The sequence below is a fragment of the Chelonoidis abingdonii genome, chromosome 2 (genome assembly GCF_003597395.2).
Source record: "Chelonoidis abingdonii isolate Lonesome George chromosome 2, CheloAbing_2.0, whole genome shotgun sequence".
Lineage (NCBI taxonomy): Eukaryota > Metazoa > Chordata > Testudines > Testudinidae > Chelonoidis > Chelonoidis abingdonii.
The window spans coordinates 49,539,206-49,557,786 of NC_133770.1; the positions used below are offsets into that span (position 1 = coordinate 49,539,206).

The following is an 18,581-nucleotide window of genomic DNA, read 5'->3' on the forward strand; positions in this document are numbered from 1 at the left end:
CAGACCCTTCCTTTTACTTTATCCCATAATACAAGAACAAGAGGTCACTGGATGAAATTAAAAAATGAGTAAAAGGAAGTACTCTAAACAGCATACAATCAAATTGTAATATTCACTTCTATAGGAAGCTAAAGAGAAACAATCTGACTGAATTTTAAAAAGTTTTATAATTTTATAAGCATTCCAAATACTGAACCAATAAAAAGGGTTATACTATTGCAGAGTAATGTTGCAGAAGTGTATGTCAAAGTAAAATTTTGAAGTTATAAAAGCTATAAAACCTATGGGTAATTAATTAATCCCATCATGATTCAGGGCACAAATTGATTGCCTGCAAGGGGTCAGGAGGGATTTCCCTTCATGTACTATTTTGTACAACTGGCTAGATGTACTATAGGTTTGTTTTTTCATCTAATTCTGAAGCATCAGGTATTGGTTGTTGTCCAGTAGCTTTACTCAGGTGAAGTGTTGGGAAAGGGTGGTCAGGGCACACAGCGTTCCGGCTGACACAGCTCCATACTCATCATGAACAATGGTGGGGCCATCCCTTGTTAAGGCCTCTTCCTTGATTACATTGATAAGTTCAAAGGTACTGCTTATGGGGGCATTTGGGTTTGGCCATTTGGGACACTGAAAGTGGCGTACTTCCAGAACGTAGTCATCCTGGGTAGCTTCAAGGATAAAGTCATGGATGATAATTTGCTCTTCATTAGAGAGGCACAGTCTGTCTTTGCTGATAAGGGTCACGGTAAAGGCCTCACAGTTCATGGATTCCTCACGACTTGGCCAGTACACAAACTCATCTTCTGCCAAGCTCTGGTTGTCTGGCAGCATGACAATGATCTGTGCATTATGATCCCAGATCATTCGCCAAAAGTCTTTAGTTGTATGTGGAAGAGGATGCTGGGTTATGATGAACTCATTGCTCCTGTAGTAACCCATGATATAAGAGGCATTAATGTAATCAGTCCCCTTCATTCCAGGCAGTGGTGCGAGACCCACCCTAGCACGTTCAGATGGCACAACTGATGAGTTTCTGTTCTTCTCTTTGTTGCAGTCTTTCTGAGCACTGAAGCATTCCACATATTTTGCATTACACTGTGTAACCAGCTTGAACTGTTTCTCTAGTCGTGTCTTTCCTCCTATTCCAGGTATAAGAATGCTGTTAACATAACTATGCAGCTGGTTTGCAGATACTTCAGTCTCCTTCCCAAGGATGGCTTCCAGCAATGTACTGCTCGTCTGTCTGAACGAGGTAGTTGCGCTGTGTCCTGATGTGTTTCAGGAAACCCAGGACATTAACTGTGCTTTTGTCTTGTATCTGCTGCAGCATGCTGTCTATCACAATGTAGGTACCAGTTCTGCCCACACCAGCACTGCAGTGTACAAGCACGGGTCCCATTTCCTGGGTCCTGGCTGCTGACGATCTCCTCACAAAGGTTAGCACAGGCAGAGCATATTCTGGCACTCCCATATCAGGCCATTGTGTATAGTGATACTGAATAACCGTTCTCTCATTCTGTCGCCCTTTGGGGTTTCCTTCTGACTCTTTTTCATATTTGTGTTCCTGACTGTGAAATGGCGGACTGAGCTTTACTCAGTAGACTTTACTCAGGTGATTAGTCATATTGAAATCCCATAGCTGGATTGGGCCTTATTTGTGGTACATCCTATGTTACTGACACATCCAGAGTTTTAAAGTAACTTTGAAAGAAAATTTATGTAAATGTTTACTAACTTAATAAATTTAAAGTCTGATAATCATATTCACACAGTGTAGAAGTATAACTGTGGAGAATCCTCAGACTGAAATAACATACTGCTTTGATATTTCGGACTAGTGCACTTTTCTTTGTGGAAAATTTATAATACAACCCTAGGATATGAAATGGCAGTTTCCTGCATATGCATTCAGTTGTTTCTCCCATGGAAGACAACAGGGATCAGTGTTAAAAAGGAACAAACAACTGGAAAGAAACAAATGCCCCTAATATGGAAAAAACACCAGAGGAGGTAAACCTGTAGACCTAGAAGCATATGTGACAAGGGGTAAAATTTCTTAAGTGACTTAGGAGCTTAAGTTCTGTTTTCAAACTCCTAAGTGCCTAAGTCCCTTTTGAAAATGTGACTTAGGGACTTTTGAAATTTTTAACTCAGATCAATTTAAAATGGGCCAGAAATAGGGATGTTCTTTTGTTCAGTGCCTTGTAAGTCAAAACAGAAAATACTTGCATCTTTGCTTTGTACCCTAGGCCCATCTTTATTTCCAAATAGCTCAGGGGAAGAGGAACAGGAATGCTTGCTTTCTCCTGCAGTAAATATATTACAATTATTGTTTATCTAAAATATGAGTACGTCAGAATATAGCTGTTATAGATCTATTTTGCTGTAGATCAAAAGGTTATTTTCATAGCTACCTGAAGGCCTGATCGCCCCTGCCTTACACCTTGTATAGTTATTTACTCTTGTGCAAAGTTTGTGTAAAATGCTACTATTTGATTTGGTAGCATTTCACACCCACAACATACAAGGTAAATCACTATATAATCTAAAGGCAATGGAGAATCAGACCGTAATTGATCAATGTTCTGTGTACGTTCAAAGTATATAGGAGTATCAGCTTGGTGAACTAATGTTTTTAGGAAAATAGTAAAAATAAACAAAACAGCTGGGAGCATCGGAGGGAGTGCATATAGCAGAAGGTGATAGGGCTTTATAGCCATCATAGCATTTTAAAACCAAACCATGCTGGGGTCATTTTGTGTGCAAAGTTCTTTCCAAGCTGAATAATATCTTTCTTCACCTCAGGCATTCAAGAATCTTGCTTTGCATTAGCATGTCTGCATATCATACCACAGTGCTCATATCTGGAAAAGCAGGAGAGGAGTTAGAGAGCTCTGCACTGAATATGAAGAGGCTGAAGAGAAGAGGGAATTGCACAGAAACCCAGATGCTGCCTTCTGAAACTACGGAGAATAAAGAAGGGTTAAGGCTGAAAAAAAATGTATGTAAAAGGCTCCATGGATGTAGAAGTGGAGCATATAATACTTTAATTATTCAAACTCTTAAATCATTTTTATGTCATATGCTATTGGACCATCCATGGAAAATCCCAGATAGAAAGACACTCTTTCTATGCTTTTGCCACTTCTGAGCCAGCCTAAGAAAGCAGGTCGCACTGGTATACTGATTTTTTCATCAATTCCATAGTCCACATAGACAAGATCATTTTCGACCTTGCCATCTAGACGAAGCAATAGATTTTGGACATCCTTTTCTTCCCATATGCATCCTTTCTGCCACAGGGAATGCAATTCATGTACTTGAAGTTCACTGAAAAACTGATCTATTTTTCCTTTGTGAACAAGCCTATTCAGACCTCTACTACTCCCAAGATAGAAATGAGCAATAGGCTGTTTGGAACGACACATTTGTTTGTATTGTCCTCTAAAAGACTTCTTCAATGATATGACATACTTTTCCATTTGTCTGGAATCCTGATCTAATTCTTTTTGATTCTCTGGCCAGAACAGTAAAGAGGCTAAGAAGTAAGGTTCTGAAAATCGATGCTCTAGACCTACTTGCTGTAGGATTTTTCTAAGCTGTGCTTTCAATTCATGAAGAGCACATATCTTTCTGGATTTAGGTTTAATACAACTGAGAACAATGTTTGCCAAAATGAAATTCTGCTTCTCCCTCCATAGGGGTCCGGGTGTGCATTTTTCAATCAAAAATGTATATTTATTCACTATGTCTTCCACTTTGCTTTCAGCTTTTTCATGACTGTTGAGATACTCCAAAAGCCCAGAAAACCTGTCTGCTTTCAAAGCCTCCAAACTTCTCCTGCAGTGATCCTCCTGCCGAGGCAAACTGAGTTTTGAGCTCATTGGATTGTCCCCCGATATCTCAGGATCCAAGTGGCAAAATATTTCTGCATATTTGTTGAAACATTCTCGAACCTTCTTACGTATTTTGAACTCCACACTTTCTTTCTCAATATTTTTTGTTTTCAGAAGGACAAAGTAGTTCTCAAAAAAGTTAAATGCCTCTTTCAAACTTGAGCGCAAATTAGATAAATAATGATGGTAATGGTCAAGTGCAAATTTATATTCTTCACTTTCAGTGTCACTAGTTGCAGTTGGGATGGCATGCTTTCCTGACAAATATTGTAGCATATCTTCTTGGGACAATGGATTTTTTTTGTTGAAAAGAGGAGTACACCCAAGAATATCTATAGTGTACAGACCAGTTTCTATCTCCCCCAGATAACCAGCTGTATTATAAGTATCATACCTCCTTTTAGACTTTTGGAGCTGCAAAGCTTCTTTTACATTGTCTGTACTTTCATTCTGTTGCTGAGATTCTTTAAAAGCCTCTGAAGCACACTTAGCAAGCTCTAGCAAATGTTTCAAGTCTTCAGCAGTTATGACCTTCCTTTTTGCATTTTCATCCACCCAATTTTTTACCTGACTTTTAAAGACTTGGCCTAAAGTATCTGATATATATGAATTGTTAGGGGCTCTCTTTTTGGCTTTTTTGGCCCACTCCAGTGCAGAGACAAAATTCTTGTCTATAATGTAGTAGTGTCTTGCTAAGGCTTGGCAAATGAACGGGTTTTGGCTAAATCGAATGGCTCCTTCACATAACACACTTTCAACTTCAGCACTACCTTCTTCCTTCTGAATTTTTTCAATTAATGGGGAAAACAAGGTGTCTGTGTCATCTCCATGTTCTTTACGTTGTCTGGTAAGTAGCATACTTTGCACATCATCTAGAAGTTTTTTTCTTCCTAAGCCAGTATCATAAAATAAATTCTGTTTTAACAATTGCAATGTTATTGCACTTTTAGTTAACCTATAGGTTAGGTTAAATTCTTCCAGACAGCAATTAGCGATCAGTGGGTGAATGATACGCACTCCTTTGTATGTTCCATATTCTTGCACCTGACTCTGTATTAGAATATTAGAACAAATTCCCATCTTGTCTTCTAAACTTTCTTTACCCCAATATTTGCTAATTATTCCTAAGAAATCTTCACATTGCGATACTGACACAGTGGACTCTGTAACGTAAGAGTTTAATATTGCCAGGAAGGAAATAAGTTGTCCTTGTTTGCTGTAAATGTCCAAACCTTTCAGTGTGTTCTTGACCACATTTTTTATATATTCTGGATTAAATTGCTCTTTCATAATCATAAATGAATAGAAATCTTCAGGATGCTGATGCTGCTGTTTAATATCTTCCAGTTTCTTCTCAAAAGCCCGTTGCTCTTTGAAAGAAAGTTGACATTTTAGATTAATGCTGTCTGATTGACTGCACTTTGAGCTTTCCACAGGATTCTGGGATCTCATACAATTTATGATGATCACTAGAGGGTTTTCATAGCTAATGCATTTTCTTGCTATCGCTGACTGAATTTCATGCTCCAGAAGGTAGACATTTTCTTGCTCTTCAAAATGATCTACAAGAAGTAATACTGGCAAGTAATCTTCTTGGTTGGTTGCGCCGTAGGTGATTAAAGTTGTCAGCTGTGTTCCGATTTCTGCAAAATCAACAGTTTTATTTTTCAGAACAGCACATCTGAATTTCTTCTTTAGCTCCCAGAGAACATGCATAGCTAAGGTAGTTCCACCACAGCCTGGAGAGTGATAAAGATTGATAACTTTTGATGGTTTTTGTGTAGAGGAATGAGATGAAGATTGAATCAACTCTTCAAGTTTTTCATAACTGTCCCTTTTGATAAAGGGGGAAGAATAGTTTTCAGAAGAGAAATAAAAATTCCACCATGTTACTTTGCCACCCCGGTAAAAATGCTCTTCTTGAGATTTTCTGAATTCAGAAAATTGAACTTTATCCTTCTCTATATCTGTGTCTTTGCATTCATTTTCACAAAGTATTTCCAATGCTGTCATGAAGTCTTCTTCCTTCTTTAGAAGAATAGTAGAAGAACCATTACATGGTAAAAGCCTCTGAGAAGACTGTGTCACAGATTTCAATTTAAGGATAGTGCCGTTCACTGTTGGAAGGTTTAAATTAGCAACACATCTCTTAGTAAGTTCATCTGGACTAATGAATCTAGCTTGCAGAAGATCTTTCCATAGTTGGAATGTTTGTGCACCAATACAAATGCAGAGCATGTCTTCAAGCCCTTCCAGATCTTGGTAAAATGTGCAGAATGTTTCAATAAGGGGATCCCCTGGATCTTCTACTTCGGAGAGCAAAAGAAACACTACTAGAAACTTTCCTCTTTGCAGTACATCTGGGTGTGAAAGAAATGAAATCAATTTCCTGACTTCAGCAGCCCTCTGTTTTTGCCACAAACTGGGATCTAAAGGTTGATATTTTTCATCATTAAGGTCTGATCTGCCATTGCAGAAAATCCAGCTGGGCTGGTGATAGAGATTCAGATCTTCAATTATTTCAGAAAATGATTTCCCTTTCATTTGATACTGATTTGGAAAATGAAGGTTTGCACCTCGTTTTTCTCTGTATTTTTTGGCCACCCCAATATTTTCTGACTGAGAATCAAACTCCAGTACAGCAAACCATTTTACTTCCTGCAAAAAGTCTAAGTGCTGTGTTTGAGATGGATGGCACTTGTTTGTTACTAATATATACCAGTCATAATAGGAATTATCCAGCAAGTCCTTGCTACCTGTGAGTAGGCTAATCAGCTTTCGACCCTCATTCTCTTTCTTCTTTCGTTTTTCTCTGTGTTCTTCCTCTGCTGCTTTTCGACGATCTACTGCAAATGTAATCTTGGACTTAAATGACTGGAGTTCTTTTGGATTATTAAGAATGTTTTTAGAGCTGGGTCCATCCCGTATAAATAAAGATTGTTCCCAAGTTTTAGTCTTAAAATTGTAATTATTTATATGGAAAAATTTAGTTTCACATATAGAGTGGTTTGGAACTACATCTACTTCAATGACAAATGTATTTGATGGAGTGTTATTTTGCAATAATACTTCCACAAATCTGGGTTCCCTAATGCAGGCTTTTGCAACACAGACAAAACTTCGATCAAAGTACTTTTCAATTTTTTCATTAAAATAGTCAATAAATTCCTCTTTACTGCTTAGTTTCACTCCTATAATTTCCCCATGTGGCTTGTTGCTTATTCCAAAATGAATAGTACCATTGGTGCGGGAATTCATACATGCATCAGCAAATCTAAAGGTTTCATTACTAAATTTCAGCTTAATATCCTCTTCTGTTGCATTCTCTGTGTTTGTGAACAGTTTGAACTCATGTGCTGGCTCAATGAGATTCAATGGCCCTGTTTCAGGGACATTAAGAATATAGTGCTGTATATAACGACGACTATCATGAAACTCATCAAAAGGATATGGCAAACAGTTTTGTCTGGTTAGATGTTGATGATTTTCCAGTAATTTCTTTGATTTATCTTTTGCTTCACCTAACTTGTTTTCTGTTCTATCTGTGAGCACAGACTCTGTGCATTCAGATACTCTAAGTTCTTGTGACTCACTGGCATCTGCTGACTTTGATTTTCCTTTATTCTTTTCGTCTTGCTTTGCACTTCCTCCATCTTCCTTCTCCATTAAATATTTTTCATCAAAAGTATTTTCTCTACCTTCTTGTATAACTGTCTGAGCTGTGCTTTCAACTAGCAATTTACATTTCAGTGCATTCAGAATTTGAAGAGCTGGGCCATACGTTATGCCTATAGCTGTAAGATGTTCTTTAGTAAACAGCTTCAAGGCTGAACCTGTCACATCTTGGCTAAACAAGATTTCACCATATTTCTGATCAATCTTAAGTTCTTCAGTTACCCATTTTTTTACTTGTTCTTTTGTCCAGTCATCAATATTTGGAGGCAGATTTGGTTGTTCACTCTTCTCACAGTTTTTAACTTTAGCCCTTGAAAGAAAAAGACAAGATATCCAAAACTGTTATCTATTACAGTATATTAGTTTTTAAAAGCTCTTTAAAATCATCTACCATCAAATTCCTTCATTAACGGTGTCTGAAATATAATATAAAGCAACACTTAGTTTACATGGAGAAGATAATAGTAATGCCTCACTCGTTTATATAGAGTTTAAGGCACCACATATGTCAAACAGATTAGCTTTAGTATTATTGCAAAAAGAATAAAGATATTTCACTTTGCAGTCCCTTGTTTAAATTAAATTAAGGTCAGTAATGAACAAAATTTGTGAGTCTATGATAGCCATTTGGTGGCCTATATCAAATGAGTTGGAAGCTTTGGTCCCTTTGTTGGTCAACAGATATTCATACCACAACATCCATTGTTACAATTGTATCGAATTGGTACTATGTCTGTAGTCTCAGCAGGGAAACCTTTGGTGAGGTGGTTTGGGGAGTCCTGTACTCCTCTCCCAGTGCTTAGTTCAGTGGTGTCCTACCTCTTCTTCCTGAAGGCCAAATAAGAGCCCACAATCAATAGTCTGAGGCAAATATTCTGCTCTGTTCCACTCCTTTTGCACCATGCAGACAGTGCAAAAGGAGCACAAAACACTCATAAGTCCCCTGCTGGGGAATCCTCCAATAGGTATAGAGTCAATATCGTTATTTCCTGTTATAGTCTCGCCACAGGTGCAGGTGCAGGATGTGTTTCAGAGTGGGGAAGGACTTGTCAGATGGTGAGGAGAAATGGCTGAGATGTGCTGTGCTCTGTAATCCCTTGAGGACCAGAGCCAGCTGGTGCAGGTCAGGTCAGCCCTAGGTCAGAGAATCAAGTAATTATAACTGATAGTTGGGTCTCAGATTCTCTTCCTTTTCCTGGGTTGCCCTGGTTGGCTGTGTGAGGGAGAAGAGTCATCCTTTGCTAGGCACTCTTCTAGGCACAGTAAGAGCCAGTTTAACTCCTATCACCTGCTCTTCCTTGGGCTTCCACAACCCAGCAGCAAAATAGTCAATAGAGCATTCAAAGCTATACTCTCCTCCTACACAAGAGGAATTTGAAACTTCTCACTGATGAGAAGAAATTTATTATAATTGGCATTACTGAAGCCAGGTGGGTTGATCTGGTTGACTGGAATGTTAAAATCACTGGTTACAACTTGTTTTGGAAGGATAGCGTGACTCAAAGAGGCTGGGGGTGGTACTCTACATTATCGACACCATTATCTGCTTTAGAGTCATTGATAAATCAGAACATCAGGATCCTGAATGCATATGAATCATGCTTCCTAGTCTTTGTTACAGACCATTGCTTCAAAATAGAGAACAGGGTGACTAGTTCCTTAAGTTGCTGTCTGTAATTTGTGGAAAGAAAAAAATTGTGTTATCAGGAGGAACTTCAATTTGGGATACATGATGGAGGTCTCGTTAGAGCCAGTGGCAAAACAACATTAGAATTTCTAAATATTACAGATGATAATTTTCTTATGCAAAATGTGCAGCACCCCACACGAAGTAACTATTTTGGACCTCATTATGACAGATATAGCTGTAACAGGGAGCTGCAATAGGGAGGGGACAGCTCCCAGCAGAACATCTCCTGGGATTGTGGAGGAAGGTGGGCTGCATTTGGAAAGGTAGCACCTCCTATCTCCTTAGTGTAGTGACTCGGCTGATTCAAACACTTCAGTTTAGAAACCACAGACTGCAGTTTTGAGGGATGAGCATAATTCAATTCACAATTAAATACAAATTTTCTTCTTAACACAGTCACCCCATAGGGACAAAATTTAGAGCTTTGAGGGGTACAGGTTGGACACCAATGCTTTAGGTATTTTTCAGGTTACTGACCACATAAGGAATACTTACAGGTGTTTATATTTTATTAAAACCCCTCTTCGCATTACAGTTTTAAAAAAGTTATGACATTGACTTTTAATAGCATGCTATATTACTCTTCATTTTTTACTATACTTTTGTATCGTTGTATGAAAAGGTTTCAGTGATGTGACCCTCAGACCAATGTACTAGTCCTCCATGTGGCCCTCGTGATGATTTGAGTTTGAGATCCCTGCTGTAATAAGTTCCCTATCTTTGGGAAGGGGCATGATAGAAGGCCAAAGAGGCTGGAAAGGCAGGAAGCAGACAGTCTGTTCCTGAGGTGAGCTTGAGGGAAGACCAGGAGCTGCTTGTATCCTGATCAGTAGAACTGGAGTCAGAAGGTCCATGTGGAACCTGTGTGCTTACCACAAAGGAAAATTACAATGGCATTATTAATTCCAGTATACAAGGAACTAGAAAGTCTGCAGAGCAGGGGTATCATGTTTCACATGTAGAGACCAGATAACATGGTCACATGTAGAGACCAGTATAGCTTGGGTAAACAGCATGCTGGTGGTAAAGAAGCCATCAGGAAAATTAGGCATCTGTATAGAACCCAAGCCACTGAATCAGGCATTGAAAAGATGCCACTATCCAATGCCCACAATTGATGACATCTTGCCAGAACTCTCCAAAGCCAGAATCTTTATGGTCTGTAATGTGAAGAAAGGGTTTTGGCACATAAACCTGGATAAAGAGTCCAGCAAGCTGATAACCTTTGCAACACCCTTTGGCTGCTACAGAGGGCTATGCATGCATATCGGCCTAAACAAAATAGCAGAGGTGTTCCACAGAAGACTCATCCAAGCGCTTGAAGAACTGCCTGGGGTGAAAATAATTGCAGATGATATCCACATTGTAGGGGAAAAGAGCAATGATACAGAAGATGAACAAGATCATAACAGAAAACTACAAATATTTTTACAGCAATGCAGGTACAAGAATGTAAAACTCAGCCCAGAAAAATTGCAACTCAATATTTGGTGACATACATTGGACATCTGCTCACATCAAAGTAACTGAAAACAGATTCCCAGCAAGATCAAGGCAGTCAGAGACATGCAGCTTCAGTGGATGTGAAAGGGATACAACACTTCATAGGAATGATAAATTATCTGTCCACATTCTAGCCACACCTGGCTGCAGTATCAGAACCCATATGGTCAGGTGGAGACCATCACTCCTGTGAGGATCCAGCCATTAGAGAGACACTGGAAAGAGGGGACTAAAGGAGTCATGAGGAGTGCAGTGACACAATGACTATGCAAGAGGGACATGCAAGAGGGACAAGAGATCCAGAGGAATAGTAGACACTTATGAACCAGCAAACACCACACCTATACAAGGCATACAGAGCTAGAGAGATCATCACAGGATGCAGAGACAGAGAAGCATTTGGAGGCCAATATCACAAGAAGGGAGAAGACTCCACAGAGCAAGAGTTTGCTAGACCTGGAGACAGGTGATAGGGAGACAAAGAGAGGTCACTCCCAGTGTGGTCACCTGTTGAGCAGACCCAAGTATCTTAAAGACTATGCAATCAGCTGAATCTGTGGTAAAGGCAAGACTCCAACTTGGCTATGTTCTGGCAACCTCTGGACAAAGGGATACAGGGTGAGGAGGATCTGGGTGTCAATCATTTGTTTTTAATGTTTATATTAAAATGTCTGTAAAGTATGGAAGATGCAGCATGATCAGTAAAATTGGAGTCATCGGGCCCAGGCTTCCTGGAGGGACTGTTATTGAGGGAAACAGGCAATATGAAGAACTGGTCAGGAAGCAACACAACTGTATGGACAGAGCAGTGCACAGGATTTCATAGATTTCCACTTAACCTGCATTCAGCATGACTCTTTGCTAATGAAACACTGCTGAGGAATGATGGCCTGCCTGAACCCTTGGGAAGGTGGATAACTATGCCAGCCCTAGACTGTGTGGTGGAGTGAAATGAAGCACAGGAATCTGTGGACCAATGTGAGGACATTTCATTATAGCTGAACCTTGCCTGCAAAGGAGAAGGTGGCCAGCTGAGCTCGACTAGGGCTGAAGATTTAGTTATCTATATATTTTTGGTGGACTTGTGGCCCTGGAAAATTAAACTCTTGAATGTGTCTGGCCAGAGTGTCAGGCCACTCTTACAGCTGGAATAGGATGAAAAATAGAAGGGAAACTAAGGCACAGTGGCTGCTATTCCACATTCAGCCATCAGTCCTATGACATGTGACCATAATTCTCAGCCAACAAAGACTACAGATTTCGATGTTGATATTTCTTGCTTTATTCTTTAATTGATGCTACCAAGTGCTATTATATCAAACTAGGATCCAAATTTCAATATCAAAATTTGTAAGTTTCTGCACATTCTGCTTTATCTGGAGATGAAACTGCTTTGTCTATGGCATATTGCCCTCTGTCAGATAGGGAGAGATGAGCATATGAATCAAACTCTCATGACCATTTTGTATAGTTATGTCAATTATAGACCGGATGGCTTGTACTTTCGACTGGCTACTGTAGAGAAAACAGGAGAAAAGAGAATTTGTCTTACATTTTTCTTCAATATTTTGTCTGTTATTTTTGGAAATGAGGCCTAACTTGTAAAGTTTGGATCTGAATCTACTGGAGCTGAGATTTGGGTTGGGATCGGCTCCAGTTAATTCCAATATGAAAAGGCATGACAGAGGAGAAAGTGGCAGCACTAGAGCAGAAGTTAATGCTGGGAAGATAGAAGAAACTGGAAAAAGGCATAGATCACTAGTGGGAGAAGGAGGCAAACAATCAGCTAATTCAAACACATTTTAAACTTTCTACAGCTTTCCAGTGTGCCTTGCTCTGTGACCAAACTGAATTTCCACATTACCCTCTCTGCTTCACTGAGTTCAGGGGAATCTTGGGCTATTTGTACTAAATTATTATTCCCTGATCGAATCATTTGCAGCTACTGCTTTTGAATCAGTGGCACCAGTCATCTTAATGTACCTTTTTTTCCCCATAATGGAATTCTTCTGTATGAAGAGTTTTCTTCTTAGTCTTTTTCAGTGAAGAGAATTCCTGCATGCTGAAAAAAGGAACAAGAGATTATCTAAGCTTCCTTAGCAGCATATTTTCTCAGGCTGCCTATCTCCACTGCTGTATAGTTACAAGTACAGGCAGGATTCTGGGACTTACTGCTTCAAGGGCTGGAGAAGTGCATGGCATGCAACAGAATGAAGCCACTCTTTTGGCTCCAGTCCAGGTTTTATGGGCTTGGGGACAGATAGCAAGTATGCCATGGAGCCATTGCTTCTGCATCTCTTATCCTTTGCACAGATCCATCTGACCTGGGTCCACTCTTTTCACATTACATGAGGTGAAGGGACAAAATCAACCCCTATGTTAGTAAAGTATCTTGTAAACCTATGATGCTATATAACTGATTATTAACAATACTGAAAGTGTAGCACTTATGTTATAAATAGCATTCTCTAAAAACAAGTTTGCTTTTTTTTTTCACTCCTCAGGATTCAAGTTGCTTTATTATGGAGTTTTTATCATCGCAGACATAAAAATGAAATTCTTGTAAAGGACATTCAAATGGAAAAACACACAGTGGCAGGGAGACTATTTTCAGCCTAACAAGATAAATCAGAGAAATGTAGGGGTGGAAGGGACCTCGAGAGATCATCTAGTTTAGCCACCTGAACTGAGGCAGGACCAAATATACCTAGATTACCCCTGACAGGTGTTTGTCTAACATGTTCTTAAAAACCTCCAGTTATGAGGAGTCCACATCCTCCCTTGGAAGCCTATTCCAGTGCCTAAGTATCCCTGTAGTTAGATAGCGTTTCCTAATATCTAACCTAAATCTCCCTTTCTGTGGATTAAGCCAATTACTTCTTGTGCTATCTTTGGTGGACAATGAGAACAATTGATCACCAGTCTCGTTATAACAGCCCTTAACATATTTGAAGACTCTTATCAGGGCTCCCCTCAATCTTCTTTACTCAACATTTCCAATTTCTTTTAACCTTTCCTCATAGGTCAGGTTTTCTAAACCTTTTATCATTTTTCTTGCTCTCCTCTGGACTCTCTTCAGTTTGTCCGCATCTTTCTTAAAGTGGTGCCTAGAACTGGTCACAGTACTCCAGCTGAGACCTCAACAGTGCCAAGTACGACATTTACCTCCAAGGTCTTACATATGACCAGGGTCAGTGCAACCACTAGGCAAACTAGGCGGTCGTTTAGGGCGCCAAGTGGTTGGGGGCGCCAAAAAGCAGCAAGCCCCAGCCATGGAGGAGCTGGTGCGGCGCAGGGTGGGCAGCAGCCCTGCAAAGGCGGCAGCACCACTAGCAGGGAGCTACCTGGCACCCCTCCCCCCCCCGGCTCCTGCAGGCTGCAGCAGATGCATGCAGGCGGCAGCCCCCATTCGCCCCCTCCCAGCTCCCCTCTCGCCGTGCTCAGGTTCTGCGACTTCTGGGCATGTGAGCTGCCGCCGTCACCCAGGGCCGCTGGGGGGGGGGGTAAGTGGGGCAATTTGCCTCAGGCCCCCACGAGAGTTTTTTTGGGCCCCTGGAGCGAGGTCCTTCACTCGCTCCGGGGGCCCTGGAAAACTCTTGGGGGCCCGGGCCTCCAGAGCTTCTTACCCCCCCCCCCACCGCCGAAGACCCCAGGCCCCCTGAATCCTCTGGGTGGCCCTGCCACCACCTGGGTGCACGGTCCTGAGCCTGCTCCTGGGAGCCACAGAGCCCAAGTGCGGTGAGGGGGGAACTGGGGAGGTGCATGGGGGCTGCCGCCCACATTCATCCACTGCAGGAGCCCCTCGGGGGGGCACTGGGCTGCAGCCCAGCCAGGCACCCCCCGGTTCCCCCTCACCGTGCTTGGGTTCTGCGGCTCCCAGGCATGTGAGCTGCTGCCACTGCCACTGCCCCTGCTGGAGGGCTCCGGCGATCTGCGGGGAACAGAGGCGGCGGGTGGCATCCAAGCACGCACCGCCTCCTCCCCGGGCTCCAACTTTCCCAACTCCTGCTGCTCTCCAGCCTGTGTGCCCCCGGCCAGGTGCTTCCCCAGCGCAGCAGCAGCCGGAGCTGGGGGGGCGGGAAGTTGCTGCAGGCCCCATGGTTCAGGGAGCCAGGAAAGTAGGGGCCGGAGAGGAGGTGGCTGCATGCTCGGATGCCGCCCACCGCCTCTGTCCCCCACAGATCGCCGGAGCCCGGCGTTGGCTCCTGCCCTGGGAGTGGCAGCGAGAGGCGATGCAGGACTAGGAGGGATGCTGCTGTGGACCGTGGCCACCAGGCAGAGTGGGGTTCCCAGGAAATGTTCCTGACCATCGCCATTTGGCTGGCTTGGCAGGAAACCTTCGTGGCACCGACCTGAACCTGTGAGTTGTAAATTGCAGCCTCTCGGGGTCCCCTTCCCCACATGTTGCACGGTCCAAGCCTCCCTGCTCAACCTCCCCCCCCCGGACTTTCTAGTTGTATTTCCCTGTATGGATTAATCTGGGATTTATATGAGAAAACAACCTATTTAAAAAGTTACAAGATTAAATACTTGATATTTGCATCAACCTAACTTTCAGAAATATGCCCCAACTTTATTTATTTGCAGTGTTTAAATCAAAAAAACAATTCCAGTTGCAATGATGTATCCTGCTCTTTAAACTGTTCAGAAGGCCACAGCATACAAAGAAATTAATGTACCTAACATTTTAAAAAGTAATTCAACTGATTATAAAGCAGCCACAAAACTAGGAAAATCATGCCAAGACAGTTGGTTTCACGCTTCCCAGATAAGGAATTGATCAGTAAAGTAAGAAACACATATTAAGCATAAGTGGAGTCAATGTCAAATAGAAAGAGAACTTTCAGTAAATGTTAGTTTAAACTTAAAGACAAACTTTACAATATGAAATCATATGGGAGGGGCCTATTTTATAAAGAACATTTCAAAAAAGCACTTTTCATCAGTTGTTGGAAAGTTGTCAGGTCATTTTTAAGTAGAGATATCAAAGGTCTGCAAATCTGTTATTGAACTTATTACTATGAATGCTTGAAAAGGACCAGGGTGATGGGGTTTAGCTACAGGGACACGTGATTTTTATACAATCCCTTGTGCTGTCACATTATTTAAAAGAGACAAAGAGGATGAGGTGATATCTTTTATTGGACCAACTTCTGTTAGTGACGGGGCAAGTTTTCGAGCTACACAGAGTTCTTCAGGTCTGAAAAGGTACTAACAGCATCACAGCTAAACACTAGATCTAACAGACAGTTTAGCACAAGTAGTTAGCACATACTCAAGGGGACCATTCAAGGTGAAGTGGCCCATTAACTCCCTTGTAATCCCAGGACAAAAGGGGAGATTAGTGGGTTGCAGGTTGTTGTAATTAACCATAAATACAGTATCTTTATGAAGATCATGATTTTTCATGTCTAGCATGGTTTTGAATTCAAGCTCCTAGGCTCATCTTTTGAAAAGTGTTTTGCAGGTTTCCTTTGAGGATGAGGACTGATAGGTCAGATATCGAGTCATTTTGTGGGGGCCCAACTCATGAGTTCTGAATGTTTGAGGTTGGCAATACTGAATATTACACCATGTCACCAAAGAAATTTAAGTCAAGGTTTCTCAAACTTTTTCACAGGCCGCATCTTAATAAAGTTATTGTTTCATAGGCCAAATCCTCCCTCTCTGTATTAATTCTAATAAACAATGACACATTATGCAGTATTCACTTTTGAAAGTTTATAATAAGCGATGCCCTGGGGGGAGAAGAGGGGGAGGGGGGCGCAAGGTGGAAGTTTCGCCTAGGGTGCAAAATATCCTTGCACTGGCCCTGCATATGCCACTCCTGTTAATACACCACAGAATATTAGCCTTTTCTGAAACTACATCACATTGTTGACTTGTATTCAATTTGTGATCCGCTATAACCCACCTTGATCCTTTTCAGCAGTACTACTGCCTAGCCAGTTATGCACTATTTTGTTAGTTATATATTTGATTTTTCCTTCCTAAGTGAAGCGCTTTCCACTTGTCTTTATTTAATTTCATCTTGCTGATTTCAGACTAGTTCTCCAATTTGTCAAGATCCTTTCGAATTCTAATGCTGTTCTCCAAACTGCTTGCAACCCCTTACAATGCTGCAGCCTATTTAGCACCGCACAGGTGCTCACGGAACTGGCCTCTTACTAATTTTCCCATCTTTCCTTTTCATTGGGATACTTTGCTGTTTTGCCTTTAATATTGTCTCCTTGAAAACTCCTGAACTCCTTTTCCCCTTAGATTTTCTTCTCTTGGACCTTACCTACCTGTACTGTGAGTTTGTTAAAAGTCTGCTGTGTCCTTATTCTGCTGTTCTTTCTCCTTCCTTTCCTTAGAATCATGAATCTATCATTTCAGGATCCATTTAGCTCAAACTGCCTTCAAACATCAGATTTGTAACCAATTCCTCCCTGTTAGAATCAAGTCTGAAATGGCTGTCGCACTGTTTATTTCCTTCACCTTCTGAAATAAAGTGTTGCTCCCAATACATTTCAAGAAAGTAATTTGAATGTTATCATGTCACTAACCTGAATTCACCTTTGCAATACAAGTGCAGCTTATGCCCACTTAAATATAATTATTTAAAAACTGATACTGTACGTTCCATTATTTGGAAAATATGTAATGAAAGAAATGTCTGAAGCTGGATGGTTTAAGTTTCGTTTTCTAGGGTTCCTGTAATGCTGTTCAGTTTCATTTTACTAATCAGCATTAGAGGAAATTAAGCTAAAAATAATGCTGGAGTGTGAGTAATTTCTTGTTGAAAGTAAAAATCTCCTGTTTTTGTAATAGCGAGTTTGCTACCTCATTACTGTAGCATAGTATCTTTCAGTTAGGAACTTCCACTGAATGATTTCATTATAATCACATCTGCAGCTACTACTAATAGCTCTTTCAGCAGGAAAAAGGTTTATTAGAATATCATCTTTTATCTCATTATAGCTTCTGTCTAATATTTTGACAAAATAGTTTCACCAAAAAGGAGCAAATTCAAACCAAGCCATTAGCTGATTTAGGGTTGCATAAAATATATTTTAAGTTATATGCATCTTCTTTGCCCCTTAGAGCTAATAACTGATAATGCACTTACCAAGATTGTCATTCAACTTCCTTCATATAGTAGCTGGAGAAATGTGTTTATTCTGGTCGGAAAACTTGTGGAATAGTTAAATGGTTGTTTTTTCTAATCAGCTACAAGATGAAGTTATTTCAAATACAATATTTTCTTGTTGCAGTAAAGGTCTGGCACACAGGAAAACTGGCAAGAAACTAAAACTTTATTTCCTGTTATTTATTTGCGTCACCCAATCACATGACAGGAGTTAGCATTCACTCTTCTAGAGGCTACTGGTACATCTTCCCTTAAAATACAAAACAAAGCAAACAAGTAAATAACTACTGTCTCTGAATCTCAGTGACTTTCTGATCACAAAGCCTGATTTTGTCTCAAAATATTTCTTTCTGAGAGAGGATGAAACAGTCAGGACTCGTCTGCAGATTAGAGCCCTGGTGCTGCTAGACTAACACACCCCACAGTGCCCGCTGTCATGGAGGCAATTGGAGCTACATGCTTGCTCTCCCTGTGTAGTGCTGAAGGTCTGCTGAGACAGATTCATGACAATTTGGGGAGAATGTGGACAATCACCCCAGTATAAGAAAGTGATGATGCTTAAAAAACCCAAACACCTAAAACACATATGATGTTCCCCTCTGGTGTAATCTGGACCAGCGATCTGCGAGGTTACTCCAATCCTGGACCCTGGGAGACCGTCTTACCCTGCTCTGGTGTGAGA

General features: G+C 41.0%; 1 protein-coding gene and 1 pseudogene across 1 annotated transcript; both read right to left on the minus strand.

Annotated features, from left to right (window-relative positions):
* Window positions 1–471: 471 nt before the first annotated feature.
* Window positions 472–1,587, minus strand: LOC116827653 (receptor-type tyrosine-protein phosphatase gamma pseudogene; annotated as a pseudogene).
* Window positions 1,588–3,033: 1,446 nt separating this feature from the next.
* SAMD9L (sterile alpha motif domain containing 9 like) lies at window positions 3,034–18,073 on the minus strand. Its single transcript, XM_032785382.2, has 3 exons — window positions 17,879–18,073; window positions 12,751–12,829; window positions 3,034–7,884 (listed from the first exon to the last, which is right to left on the minus strand). Exons 2-3 carry the CDS (start codon window positions 12,762–12,764, stop codon window positions 3,066–3,068), a joined length of 4,833 nt encoding a protein of 1,610 aa, XP_032641273.1. The 5' UTR covers window positions 12,765–12,829; window positions 17,879–18,073; the 3' UTR covers window positions 3,034–3,065.
* Between the last annotated feature and the right edge of the window lie 508 nt (window positions 18,074–18,581).